The sequence below is a fragment of the Heterodontus francisci genome, chromosome 1, assembly GCF_036365525.1.
Source record: "Heterodontus francisci isolate sHetFra1 chromosome 1, sHetFra1.hap1, whole genome shotgun sequence".
In the NCBI taxonomy this organism is placed as follows: Eukaryota; Metazoa; Chordata; class Chondrichthyes; order Heterodontiformes; family Heterodontidae; genus Heterodontus; species Heterodontus francisci.
Genome location: NC_090371.1, coordinates 152,008,119 through 152,021,057, shown reverse-complemented (window position 1 = coordinate 152,021,057; position 12,939 = coordinate 152,008,119). Strand labels below are relative to the sequence as shown.

At 42.0% G+C, this 12,939-nt stretch overlaps 1 protein-coding gene across 2 annotated transcripts in view; it reads left to right on the top strand.

The window, feature by feature from the left end:
• pi4k2b (phosphatidylinositol 4-kinase type 2 beta) overlaps nt 1–12,401 on the top strand; it is a 50,099-nt gene extending 37,698 nt beyond the window's left edge. The window contains exons 8-9 of one of the 2 annotated variants that reach the window (XR_010975521.1): nt 11,160–11,219; nt 11,705–11,722. Coding sequence is in view for 1 of the 2 variants with exons in the window: in XM_068037292.1 (XP_067893393.1) it covers nt 11,160–11,219; nt 11,705–11,878 (234 nt within the window). In the remaining variant the exon portion in view is untranslated. Of the gene's footprint in view, nt 1–11,159; nt 11,220–11,704 lie in introns of both variants that reach the window. The other variant, XM_068037292.1, reaches the window with a different exon arrangement.
• Nucleotides 12,402–12,939: the final 538 nt, after the last annotated feature.

Genomic DNA, 12,939 nt, shown 5'->3' with positions numbered 1-12,939 from the left:
TCCAGGGATGAGGACTTTAAGTTATGAGGATAGATTGGAGAAGTTAGGACTGTTCCTTGGAGAAGAGAAGGCTGAGAGGAGATTTGATAAAGGTATTTAAAATCTGACTGGTCCTACTTGTGAAAGGATTAAGAACGCGAGATCGCAGCTTTGAAGCAAAAGCGACATGAGAAAACTTTCATGCAGCGAGTGGTTAAGGTCTGGAATGCACTGCCTGAGTGTGTGGTGTAAGCAGGTTCAATTGCAGCATTCAAAGGGCAATTAGACTATTATCTTGAAAAGAAAGAATGTGCAGGGTTACGGGGAGAATGCAGGGGAGTGGCGCTAGGTGAATCTGTCAACCTTTGTGTTGGAAATGCTCAATGACTGAGCATCCACGGCTCTCTGGGGTACAGAATTGCAAAGATTCACAACACTGAGTGAAGAAATTTCTCCTCATCTCAGTCCTAAATGGCCGACTCCATATTCTAGATTCCCCAGCCAGTGGAAAAATTTTCACAGCATCTACCCTGTCAAGCCTCTTAAGAATTTTATGTTTCAATTTGATCACCCCTCATTCTCCTAAACTAATCTACTCAAATCTCTCTTCATGGGACAGTTCACTCATCCCAGGAACCAGTATAGTGAACCTTTGTTGCAATCTCTCTAGGACAAGTATGTCCTTGCTTAGGTAAGGAGAGCAAAGATCCACATAGTACTTCAGGTGTCTCCTCACCAATATCCTGTATAATTGTACGAAGACTTCTTTACTCTTGTATTCCAATGCCTTCGTAACAAATGCAAACATACCATTTTCCTTCCTAATTGCTTGCTGTACCTGCATATTAACTTTGTGATTCATGTACCAGGACACCCACGTCCCCCTGAATGCAAACATTTCCGTCTCTCACCATTCACACTATATTCTGTTTATTTTTCCTACCAAAGTGGATAACCTCACATTTTACCTCATTGTTTTCAGTCTGCCATGTTCTTGCCCATCACCCAACTGTCTATATCCTTCTGCAGCCTCTTTGCGCCTCCTCACAGCTTACTTTCCTACCTTAATTTGTATCGTCAGCAAACTTGAATACGTTGTATTCAGTCCCCTTACCTAAATAATTAATATGGATTGTAAGTAGCTGAGGCCCAAGTACTGATCCTTGCAGTACCTTGCAAGTTATAGCCTGCGAGCTTGAAAATGCCCCATTTATTTCTGCTCTCTTCTGTCAATTAACCAGTCCTCAATCCATGGTAATACATTATTCCCAATCCCATGAGTCCTAATTTTGTGTAATAACATCTTATGTGGCACCTTATCAACTGTTTTTTTGAAAATCCAAATGTACTACATGCACTGGTTTCCCCCTTATCCATTTTGCTAGCTAATCCGCAAAAAAAAAACCTGAGTTATCAAACACTCTTTCCCTTCCTTAAATCTGTGTTTAATCATATAATTTTCTAAGTGCCCTGTTAGCACATCCCTAATGGATTTTAGCATTTTGTCTACTATCGATGGTCTATAGTTCCCCGTTTTCTCTCTCCCTCCTTTCTTGAAATAGTGGGGTTATGTTAGCTGTCCCTCAATCCTTGGGAACTGTTTTAGAATCTAAGGAATCTTGGAAGATCAAAATCAATGAATCCACTATCTGTAGCTACCCCTTTTAAAAAAAAAAACCCCTAGGATGCAAATTGTCAGATTCAGGTGATTTGTCGCACTTAATCCCATTAATTTCTCTAATGCTATTTCTCGCTAGACTCCTAGTTCCCCATTATTTCCAGAATGCTTTTCATGTATTTCTGCCTTCAAGACAGATACAAAGTATTTGTTTGATGACCTATATCAGAATGATCTGATGAAAAGTCATTGACCTGAAACGTTAACTGTTTGTTTCTCTACAGATGCTGCCCGACCTGAGTATTTCCAGCATTTTCTGTTGATTCCTCGACATACTGAACTAGAAAACTGTCTTGTATACATTCCATTAACTCGTCCTGCACGGTATTACTGCAAATTAGATTTTCCCATTCTATATGAAGATAAAGTCCCCCTCCCCCTTTTCCATTTTGCCTATATCTTCTGAAAGTTGTCCTAGAATATTTAGTTACCAACCTTAGTCACTCTGCAACCGCATCTCCATAATGGTTATCAGATCAAACCTATTCATTTTAATCGGTGCTGTTAATTCATTTAATTCCCACATGCAGATATCATTCCTTTAGCTTTGACTTTTTGCTTATTCTCCCTAAATCACCTTAGTCACTATTGCCTTTGTTACATTCACTTGTGCTTTCTTGACCCACTCAGTTTTCTACACTCACTCTCTCTCTCTCTCTCTCTCTCTCTCTCTCTCTCTCTCTCTCTCTTCCCCCCCCCCCCCCTAGTATTGGTGCCAGTGGCCCATGAAGTGAAGCCCTTGCCTCCCACATCACTCCTTTGCCATGCATTTAATCTTTTGTTTATCCCTCTGCTAGTTGGCATTTGACTCAGGTAACAATCCAGTGATTATTACTTTTGAAGTTCTACTTTACAGTTTGGACCCGAACTCCTGAAACTCTCAGAAGAACATCATTACTAGTTCTACCTATGTCACTGGTTCTTATGAGGGCCAAGATAATGGGATTCTGTCCCTCCTGCTACAAGTTCTTCAACCACGAGGAGATGTTTCTAACTCTAGTTCCAGGCAGGCAATGCAACCTTCAGACTTCCTGGTCGTGGCTGTAGAAAACTATTCTTCAAACAATACTATCCCCAATCACTACCCAATTCTTTTTCAGTCTCCTGCACTATGGTGCTATGGTCTGTTTGCCCATCCACCCTACAGAACCTTTTTAATTTTTCATGGGGTGTGGGTATCACTGGCAGGCCAGCATTTGTTGCCAGTCTCCACTTGCCCTTGAATTGAGTGGCTTGCTAGGCCATTTCAGAGGGCAGTTAAGGGTCAGTTACATTTCTGTGGGTCTGGAATGACATGTGGGCCAGACCAGGGAAGGACAGCAGATTTTCTTAGTGAGCCAGATGGGTCTTTGACAATTGATGATCCTTTCATGGCACCATTACTGAGACTAGCTTTCAGTTCCAGATTTTAAAAATTAATTTATTGTATTTAGATTCCACCAGCTGCCATGGTGGGATTTGACCCAGTGTCCCTGGGTATTAGTCTGGGGCTCTCAATTACTAGTCCAGTGACATTACCACTATGCCTCCATCTCCCTATTCTCATCCATACAGGTAGCAAATACCTCAAAACTTGGTCTAAGTCAAGGGATGAAACTCCCCCACATATGCATGACTTGCAGTCACACCTGCCTATCCCTGACCATTTTATTTTTCTTTCATGAGATGTGGGCATCGCTGGCAAGGCTAGAATTTGTTTCCCATCCCGAATTGTCCTTGAAGATTGTGGAGAGCCACCTTCTTGAACCTCTGCAGTCCATCTGGTGCACATACTCCCACAGTGCTGTTGGGAAGGGAGTTCCAGGATTTTGAGCCAGCAACAGTGAAGGAATGGTGATATAGTTCCAAGTCAGGATAGTGTGTAGCTTGGAGGGGAGCTTGCAGGTTGTGGTATTCCCATGCATTCACTGCCCTTGTCCTTCTTGGTAGAGGGGCGGCACAGTGGTGCAGTGGTTAGCACCGCAGCCTCACAGCTCCAGCGACCCAGGTTCAATTCTGGGTACTGCCTGTGTGGAGTTTGCAAGTTCTCCCTGTGACCGCGTGGGTTTCCTCCGGGTGCTCCGGTTTCTTCCCACAAGCCAAAGACTTGCAGGTTGATAGGTAAATTGGCCATTATAAATTGACCCTAGTATAGGTAGGTCGTGAGGGAATACAGGAACATGTGAGGATGTGGTAGGAATATGGGATTAGTGTAGGATTAGTATAAATGGGTGGTTAATGGTCAGCACAGACTCGGTGGGCCGAAGGGCCTGTTTCAGTGCTGTATCTCTAAATCTAAAAAAAATCTAAAATCTACTTTTGGAAGGTGTTGTCAAAGGAGCCTTGGTGAGTTGCTGCATTGCATCTTATAGATGGTACACATTGTTGCCACTGTGCGTTGGTGAAGAATGAATGTTAATGGTGGTGGATGGGGTGCCAATGAAGCAGGCTGCTTTGTTCTGGATGGTGTTGAGATTCTTGATTGTTGGAGTTGCACTCATTTAGGCAAGTGGAGAGTATTCCATCACGCTCCTGACTTGTGCCTTGTCAATGGTGAACATACTTTGGGAAGTCAGGAGGTGAGTTACTTGCTGTAGAATTCCTAGTCTCTGGCCTGCTCTTGTGGTCACAGTATTTGCATGACTGGTCCAGTTCAGATTCTTGTCAACAGTAACCCCCAGGATGTTGATAGTGGGGGAACTCGGCAAATATCAAGGAGATGGTTAAATTCTCTTTTACAAATAGTCATTGCCCGGCACTTTCGTGGCGTCAGTATTACTTGCCACTTACCAGCCCAAGCCTGAATGTTGTCCAGGTGTTGCTGCATCTGGACATGGGCTGCTTCAGTATCTGAGGAGTTGGGAATGGTGCTGAACATTGTGCAATCATCAGCGAACATCCCTACTTCTGACCTTATGATGGAGGGAATGTAATTTGAAGAAGCAGTTTAAGATGGTTGGGCCTAGGACACGACCCTGAGGAACTCCAGCAATATCCTGGGACAGGGATAATTGGCCTTCAACAACCACAACCATCTTCCTTTTTGTAGGTATGTCTGCAACCAATGGAATGTTTTCCCCCTGATTCTCATTGACTTCAGTTTTGCCAGGGCTCCTTGATGCCACACTCGGTCAAATGTTGCCTTGTTATTGAGGGCAGTCACTCACCTCACCTCTTGAGTTCAGCTCTTTTGTCTATGTTTGGACCAAAGCTGTAATTAGGTCAGGAGCCGAGTGACCCTAGCGGAACCCAAACTGAGCATCAGCGAGCAGATTATTGCTGAGCAAGTGCTGCTTGATATCACTGTCGGTGACACTTTGATCACTCCTGATGATTGAGAGGAGGCTAATGGGGTGGTAATTGGCTGGATTGGATTTTTCCTGCTTTTTGTGGATAGGACCTCCTTTGGCAATTTTTCACATTGTTGGGTAGATGCCAGTATTGTCGTTGTACTGGAACAGCATAGCTAGGGTCATGGGTAATTTTGGAGAACAATTCTTCAATACTATTGCCGGGATGTTGTTAGGGTCCGTTGCAGTACGCAGCGCCTTCAGCTGTTTCTTGATATCACGTGGATTGGCTGAAGACTGGCAGCTGTGTTGCTGGAGAGCTCGGGAAGAGGCAGAGATGGATCATCAACTCAGCACTTCTCGCTGAAGATGGTTGTAAATGCTTCAGCCTTGTCTTTTGCACTGACTTGCTGCACTCCCCCATTATTGAGGAAGGGGATGTTTGTGGAGCCACCTCCCCCATTCATTGTTTAATTGTGCATCATTATTTATGACTGGATGTGGAAGAACTGCAGAGCTTCGATCTGTCTGTTGTCTGTGGGATTGCTTGGCTCTGTCTATTACATGCTGCTTCCGCTGTTTATGCATGTAGTCCTGTATTGTAGCTTCTCCAGGTTGGTACCTCATTTTGTATTTTGGTAAGCCTGGTGCTGCTCCTGGCTCTTGTACACTCCTCATTGAAGCAGGTTTGGTTGTCTAGCTTGATAGTAATAGCCTGGATATACCTCACTCTGAGGTTACAGATTATGGTTGAATACAATTCTGTGCTACTGCTGATGCCCCAAAGTGCCTCATGGATGCCTAGTTTTGAGCTGCTAGATTAGTTCTGTATCTATGAGCAATGGAAGGTGTGCTCAGTGTGAAGACGGGACTTGGTCTTCACAAGGATTGTGCGGTGGTCACTCCTACCTATACTGTCATGGACAGATGTTTCTCTGACAGGTAGATTGGTGAGGACAAGGCCTAGTAGGTTTTTTCCCTCTTGGTTTCCTCACCACCTGCCGCAAGCCCAGTCTGGCAATATGTTCTTTGGGAGAGTTTTCTGCCTCATTTCCATTGGCCAACTCTAAAGTTCTACTTAATCTAAAGGGTGTGATTGCCTCCTGGAGCAGTGTGTCCATGTAACTCTTCCCCTCTGCCCTGCAATGACTGCAGCTTGTTCTCCAGTTTAACAACTCTGAGCTAAAGTATCTGCAGCTCAAGGAACTTAACTCGGGTATGATTGTCTGGGATTGCAATGCTCCCTACAAACTCTCTCATGCTATAGTTGTGGCACACAACCTAACGTCATAACAGCACAGAGGGAGCCCATTAGGTCCATCGAGTCCATGCTGGCTCTTGATACACTAATACATTCAGGTCCCATTTCCCCTAGTCTATCCCCATAGCCTTGCAAGTCTATTTCCCTCAAGTGCCTGTCCAATTTCCTTTTGACATCATTGATCATCTCTGCTTCCACCACCTTCATAGGCAGCTAGTTCCAGGTCATTACCACTCACTCCATTTAAAAAAAAAATGTTCACATTCCCTCTTCCCTCGCCCCACCACATCTTCTGCTCAAAATATTACATCTGTGTCCTTGTACAATCAGGTAATGGGAACAGCTTTTTGTCTGCCTTATCTAAACCTGTCATAATTGTGAACACGTATCAAATCTCCCCTCAATCTCCTTTGCTCCAAGGAGAACAACCCCAGCTTCTCCAACCTAATCTGGTAGCTAAAATCCCTTATCGCTGGAACCGTTCTGGTAAAACTCCTCCACTGCACCTTCTCAAGAACCCTAACATTCTTCCTAAAGTGTGCTGACCAGAACTCTAGTTGTGGCCTAATCAGACCTTTATAAAGGTTCAGCATAACTTTCCTGCTTTTGTCAAGAACTTTTTTATTTATGAAGCACAAGATCCTATATGCTTTGCTAACTACTCTCTCAATATGTCCTGCCAAGTTCAGATCTATGTACATGAACCCCCAGGTCCCTCTGTTTCTTTAAATGGCACAGTTCTAAAGAGTGTAATCTGTATTGCCTCACCCAATTCTTTCTGACAAAATGCATCACCTCACACTTGTCTGTATTAAATTCCATCTGCTATTTCCCATTCTGCTAGCCTATTGTATTGTTGCAGTCAGTTGGTGGTATCCTCACTTTTTGCCACACCTCCAAGTTTGCTTTCATTGGTAAATTTTGAAACTCTACTCTATTCCAATATCCAAGTCATTTCTATATATTGAAAAAGCAGTAGGCATAACACTGAACCTTGGGGAACACCATTTTCTATCATCCTGCAGTCTGAAGAACAACCATTTACCTGTATAAAACTAAAATACTGCAGATGTTGGAAATCTGAAATAAAAACAGGAAGTGCTGGAAATACTGAGCAGGTCTGGCAGCATCTCTGGAGAGAGAAGCAGAGTTAACATTTCAGGTCTGTGATGAAAGATCTCAGACCTGAAACGTTAACTCTGCTTCTTTATCCATAGATGCTGCCAGACCTGCTGTGTATTTCCAGCAATTCCTGTTTTTATTTACCATGACTTACTGTTTTCTGTCCTTAAGCCAATTTTTTTTATCCAAGCTGATACTGACCCTCCTATTCCATGAGCCTCAGTTTTGTTAACCACCCTTTTATGTGGTACTTTGTCAGACACTTCCTTAAAATCCATATAGACAACATCCATTGAAGTCCCTTCTTCGACCTCCTGTTACTTCATCAAAAAATTCAATTAGGTTAATCAAGCACTATCTGCCTTTTACAAACCTATGCCCCCCGCCCCCCCCCCCCCCCCCCCCCCCCCCACCGCTTATTGTTGCTAAAATATTACTCACCACTGATAAACTGGCCAGCCTGTAGTTTCTGGGAATGACCTTACACCCCTTCTTGAATAAAGGTGTTATGTTTGCCACTGTCCAATCCTCTGGCATTTCCTCCCCCACCCCCTACCAATATCTATGGAAGAATATGGCAAGTTCTTCCTCTGTCTCCACCTCCACTTTAGCAGCCTGGGATGCAAGCCATCCTGACCAGGTGACTTATCCATTGTAAGCATAGCCGGTCTTTCCAGTACATCCTGCCCATCACCTTTCACCCCATCCATTACCTCTACCATCTCTGCTTCTACTGATATTTTGTCAGCATCCTGTGTTCCTTACTAAACATGGAAACAAAGTACTCATTCAGTTTTCTAGCCTTGCCCTACACATCTAAGCATATATCACCCTCTCTGTCCCTAACAGGATTTGCCCTGCCTCTTACTACCCGCTTGCTATTTACATGTCAGTAAAAGATTTTTGGGTTCCTTGTTATATTAACTGCCATTCTATTTTAATTCCTGTTTTGCCAGTTTTATTTTCCCTTTCACTTGCCCTCTCAACTTCTTATATTTAGCCTGCTTCGAGCTCTAAGAATTCACCTGACCTGCATCATACATCTTTTTTTTATTTCTTCATATTCTTTATCTTCCTTGTTAGCCAAGGAGTCCTGGCTTTCGTTCCCTTACCTTTATGCTCTTGTTGGAATGTACCTAGCCTGTACCTGAAAAGTCTCCTTAAAGATCTCCCAGTGTTCCATTGCTGTTTTTCCTGTTAATTTATGGCTCCTTTTGCCCTAGCTAGATCCCCTTTCATCCCACTGACGTAAGCCCTCTTACAATTTTGAAGTTCTACTTTAGATTGTTCCTTGCTTTTCTCCATTGCTAATCCAAACCTTGATACAATGATCGCTCTTACCCATGCGTTCCCCTGCAGACACTTGGACACATGGCCCACCTCATTCCCCAGCAGACCCAGCAATGCCTCCTTCCTAGTTGGACTGAGAACATACAGGTCAAGGAAGTTCTCCTGAACATTTCCCAAATTCCTCCCCCTCTTTTCCTTTTAATCTAACATTCCAATCAATATTTGAGTAATTAAAGTTTCCCACTATCACCACTTTACTGCTCTTGCACATCTGTGATTTCCCTGCAGGTTTGCTCTTCTATCTCACTATTTTGAGGCCATAGAATACCCCAAGGAGTGTGATCATTACCTTTTTTGCTTCTCAGCCCTAACCAAACAAATTCTGTCCTTGACCTCTCCCCCACCCCACTCCAAGGACATCCTCTCTTTCCAACACTACCATGTCTTCCCTAATCAATACTTCCACCTCACCTCTCTTTCTCCTTCCTTATCTTTTCTTTACACTTTGTATCCTTGAATATTAAGTACCAGTCCTCACGAATTTTAAACCACTTTTCCGTTATTGCTACCAATTATATTCCCATACTGCTATTTGTGCTTGTAGCTCACCAACTTTATTCACTACACTTTGTGTTTACGTACGTACGTGTATGCTAAACCTGTCATTTTGTATTCCTTGTAGTCCGTCTTCGTCTGCTTCTATCTAATATGGTACTACTCCCTCCTTTAATACTATCCAACACTCACTCCTTTATGCTCCTTATTCCTCTCTCCTATTTCTATATGTTCTCCCAACCAAACTTGTGAACCTCACTGCGAGGACATTGATCCCAGTCTTATGAAGTACAAACCATCCCTTTAGAATAAGTGCCTCCTGCTCCAGAACTGGTCCCAATGCCCCAAGAATCTGAAAACCTCCCTTCTCCTCCATGTCTCAAACCATGCATTGATCCTCTCTATCTTATTTCTTCTCTTGCTCGTGCACAGCATTGGGAGTAATCCAGAGATGATCACCTTTTTGAGATCCTACTTTTTAACTTCCTCCCTAGCTTCTGAAAATCCGACCATAGGAGCTCACTACCTGCCTCTCTGTCATTGATACTGACATGTACCACAACTTCAGGCTCACTCCCTACCCCCTGCAGAATATTCTGTGCACACTCTTTGATGTCTTTTGCCCTAGCACCAGGGAGGCAACACACCATGTGGGACTCACGATGGCGATTACAGAAATGCCTATCTGTCCCCCTAACTGTGGAATCTCCTATGGTCTGAATTTCTACTCTTTGCTGTTCCCTCCTGTGCAATCCCTTGCCTGTTGGTGCTGTGGTCTGGACTGCACTCCTGCAAGGTGTCATCACTTCCAACAGTCTCCAATACTGAGTACTGATTCGAGTGGCACACCCCAAGATTCCTGCACTTCCTACTTTCCGGATGACCACCCATCTATTGTCCTGAACTCGTACTGCCTGTAAGGTGACCACTTCCTAGAACATATGATCCCCCCCCCCCCCCCCCACCCACACACAAGACGCATGAAGTGTCCTGAAGTTCACACATAGCACAGGAATTGCAAGCAACAGGTCTCAGCTGTCCATCCATGATCTAAAAATCTCTACTCTCCCTTTGAGAATCTGGTTCATACCTTGTTTAAATCGTTAATTTTAATTAATGCCTTTAGACTTGCTCTGTGCTAATACTCATTATTCATTCACTTACTGTTGTTCTTGCACCGTTCATGCTGACTATACTTTTTTTTTAAAGTTGCTCCCTCAGCTCTGCTGCTTTGTCCCTGAACTCCTTTGCTATGTGCTCTTGACAACTCTGAACAACCAATCACCTACTTGCTGTCCTGTGACATCACTACTTGTTTTTGTTTGTTCTCATTGTGCTCTCTGACTCCCCCAACTCTCTCAGGCTTGATCTCTGAATTCTGTTGACTCCCTGTCATGCTTTTATCTGTTGGTCTCTGCTACTGTTTTCCTTCAGGCTTGCTCTCTCTGCCCTGCCATATCTATCTCACCTTATTTAGCTGATAGTTAATGAGCCACTAATTTGGTAAAGTAATAGGTTACACTTACATAGCTTAGAGACAAAAGGAAATAACTCTGGAGCTACTGGAGATTTTTTTTTAAAATAAGTAATACTTCCTTCCCCCTCGTCACAGGGTTCTCATCAGTTTTTATGCGAAGAAACTGAAGGACTTGTATGTTGACTTTGGGCATGTAAAGTTTGTGTTTTTTCATTCTGGTCTGTTTTCTCTTGTCCCTCTCTTTAACCTTCTCCATTTGTATGCTTTGTCATCTGTGTGCAAGTTGTGAAGTAAGTCTCACTTCAAAAAGTAGTTAATATTGCAGAGAGTTTTGACAAAATAACAAGCTACATCGATGTAGGCATCTGTTTACATTCAAGTGATGAAGATAACAATATTGGTAATTTAATATTTTTAAAACCAATGATGGCTACAGTTTTCTACTCAAGATCATATGGCTACAGATAATTGAGTAATTTTTATAGTATAATTTTGTCGTAAATGCATGTAAATCATTTTATTTTTCAGACTGACAGAGGGTTTGACAAAGCTGCTTTTGAATTGCAGATGTCAGTGATGAGAGGGCAGGTAATTCTTCATTATTTGATGCTTCATACAGTGAGCTTCTATGAAAACAGGATGAGCAAAACTTGTAATAATTTGGACATTGTTCATCTTTTAACCCCTCTCTATCTGCTGACTAAAGTATGCAAATCCTGAATACTAAAGTTTAGTTCATCTAAATGGCCTTGAATGAATCTAGAATTTTTCTGTTAGGATTGTGTGTATGCAGAGTGAACTGATTATAAAAGCTCCTTTATCACCTTTACAATTCAGACTTCTTAAAAACATGTAAATATAATGTGCAGTTCATCACTTTTTATGAAGAACTGTCATGAATAAATTAAATCTTCCAGATGAGTAAAATACTTTAGGAGCAGTAACTTAGTACAATGGCTGATATTCAACCAGTGTATTACAGTAACTTGTGGAACAGATCAGTTTTTTTATAACTGTGAAAGGAGCTGATACGTTAAAATTATACTGTACTCCTTCCCTTTGTTTGTGTTTAGATTTTGAACCTTACTCAGGCACTTAAAGATGGAAAAAGTCCCATTCAACTGGTCCAGATGCCTCGTGTGGTTGTGGAAAGAAGTGGTTCTGGAAGCCAAGGCAGGATAGTCCACCTGAGCAATGCCTTCACCCAGACATTTCATTGCAGAAAACCCTTCTTTTCATCTTGGTAGTGAAAGTATAAAGAAACTAATCTGCCTTTTGGATGATTTCTAGCAATCTGTTTTATACCACTGTAAATGAGCAATAAGGTGAAAATGAAAAGGGACAGCTTGAATTGCACTGGATGTCTCTTGTGGAAGCATAAATGAGGTGAAAGTTATCTACTGTATCTTAACTGCCAAAAATAGTTGCTTTGGTATAATTCATCAAATGTTAAATGCTAAAAAGTAAAGTTTACAGTTTTTTTGCTTAAATATTTTGAACAAATCTGTCAGGGAACATATGAACTACTGTCTTAATGTATTTTTATACAATATATGCATTAAACTTTTTCAAACAGGAATGTGTTAAATACCTGGGTAAGGTTGTCTTAAAGGGAATTTCTTGAATAAAGATTTTTGTGTTTGTTCAGACCAAAAACTTTTAATTTCATACAGAGGATGCAAAAATGTTTTTTTTGTAAATGGCATTGATCACTGTATCTCTTTTTCATTGAAAGAAATTAAAACAATATTGAAGCCAAAGTTGAAAATGTTCAGTTAGTTAATTGCAGTACACTGCATTTAATAAGACTATACTAAATGGCATCAGTTTGCCTCATTAAGATTACTGAAATGTATTCGAAATAGAAAACTGTTACTGGTAAACAGAGTTCACTTTTGATGCTCTTTTCTCTAGGTCTTCTAATGCTACAGTAAATTTTCTTCCTGAATCTCCATCTCAAACTGTAGCTTAGTGTGCTGTTTCAAATGAAATACAAGAGTTTGCTAATTTTCATCGTTCCACCTAAATATCCAATTTTACGTGTTTTACACATACAGTTAAGATGTTAAACTAAGGTCCCGTCTGTCCTCCGGTGGACATAAAAGATCCCATATGAAAAAGAGTAGGGAGGTTGCCACTGGTCTGCCCACTATTAAACAAAACTAAAACAGATTGTCTGCCCATTATCACATTGCTATTTGTGGGAGCCTGCTGTAAGTAAATTGCATGCTGCATTTTCTACATTGCAATAGTGGCTGCACTTCAAAAGTACTGTACTTTGACTCTGAACTGATTGGGACATCCTGAA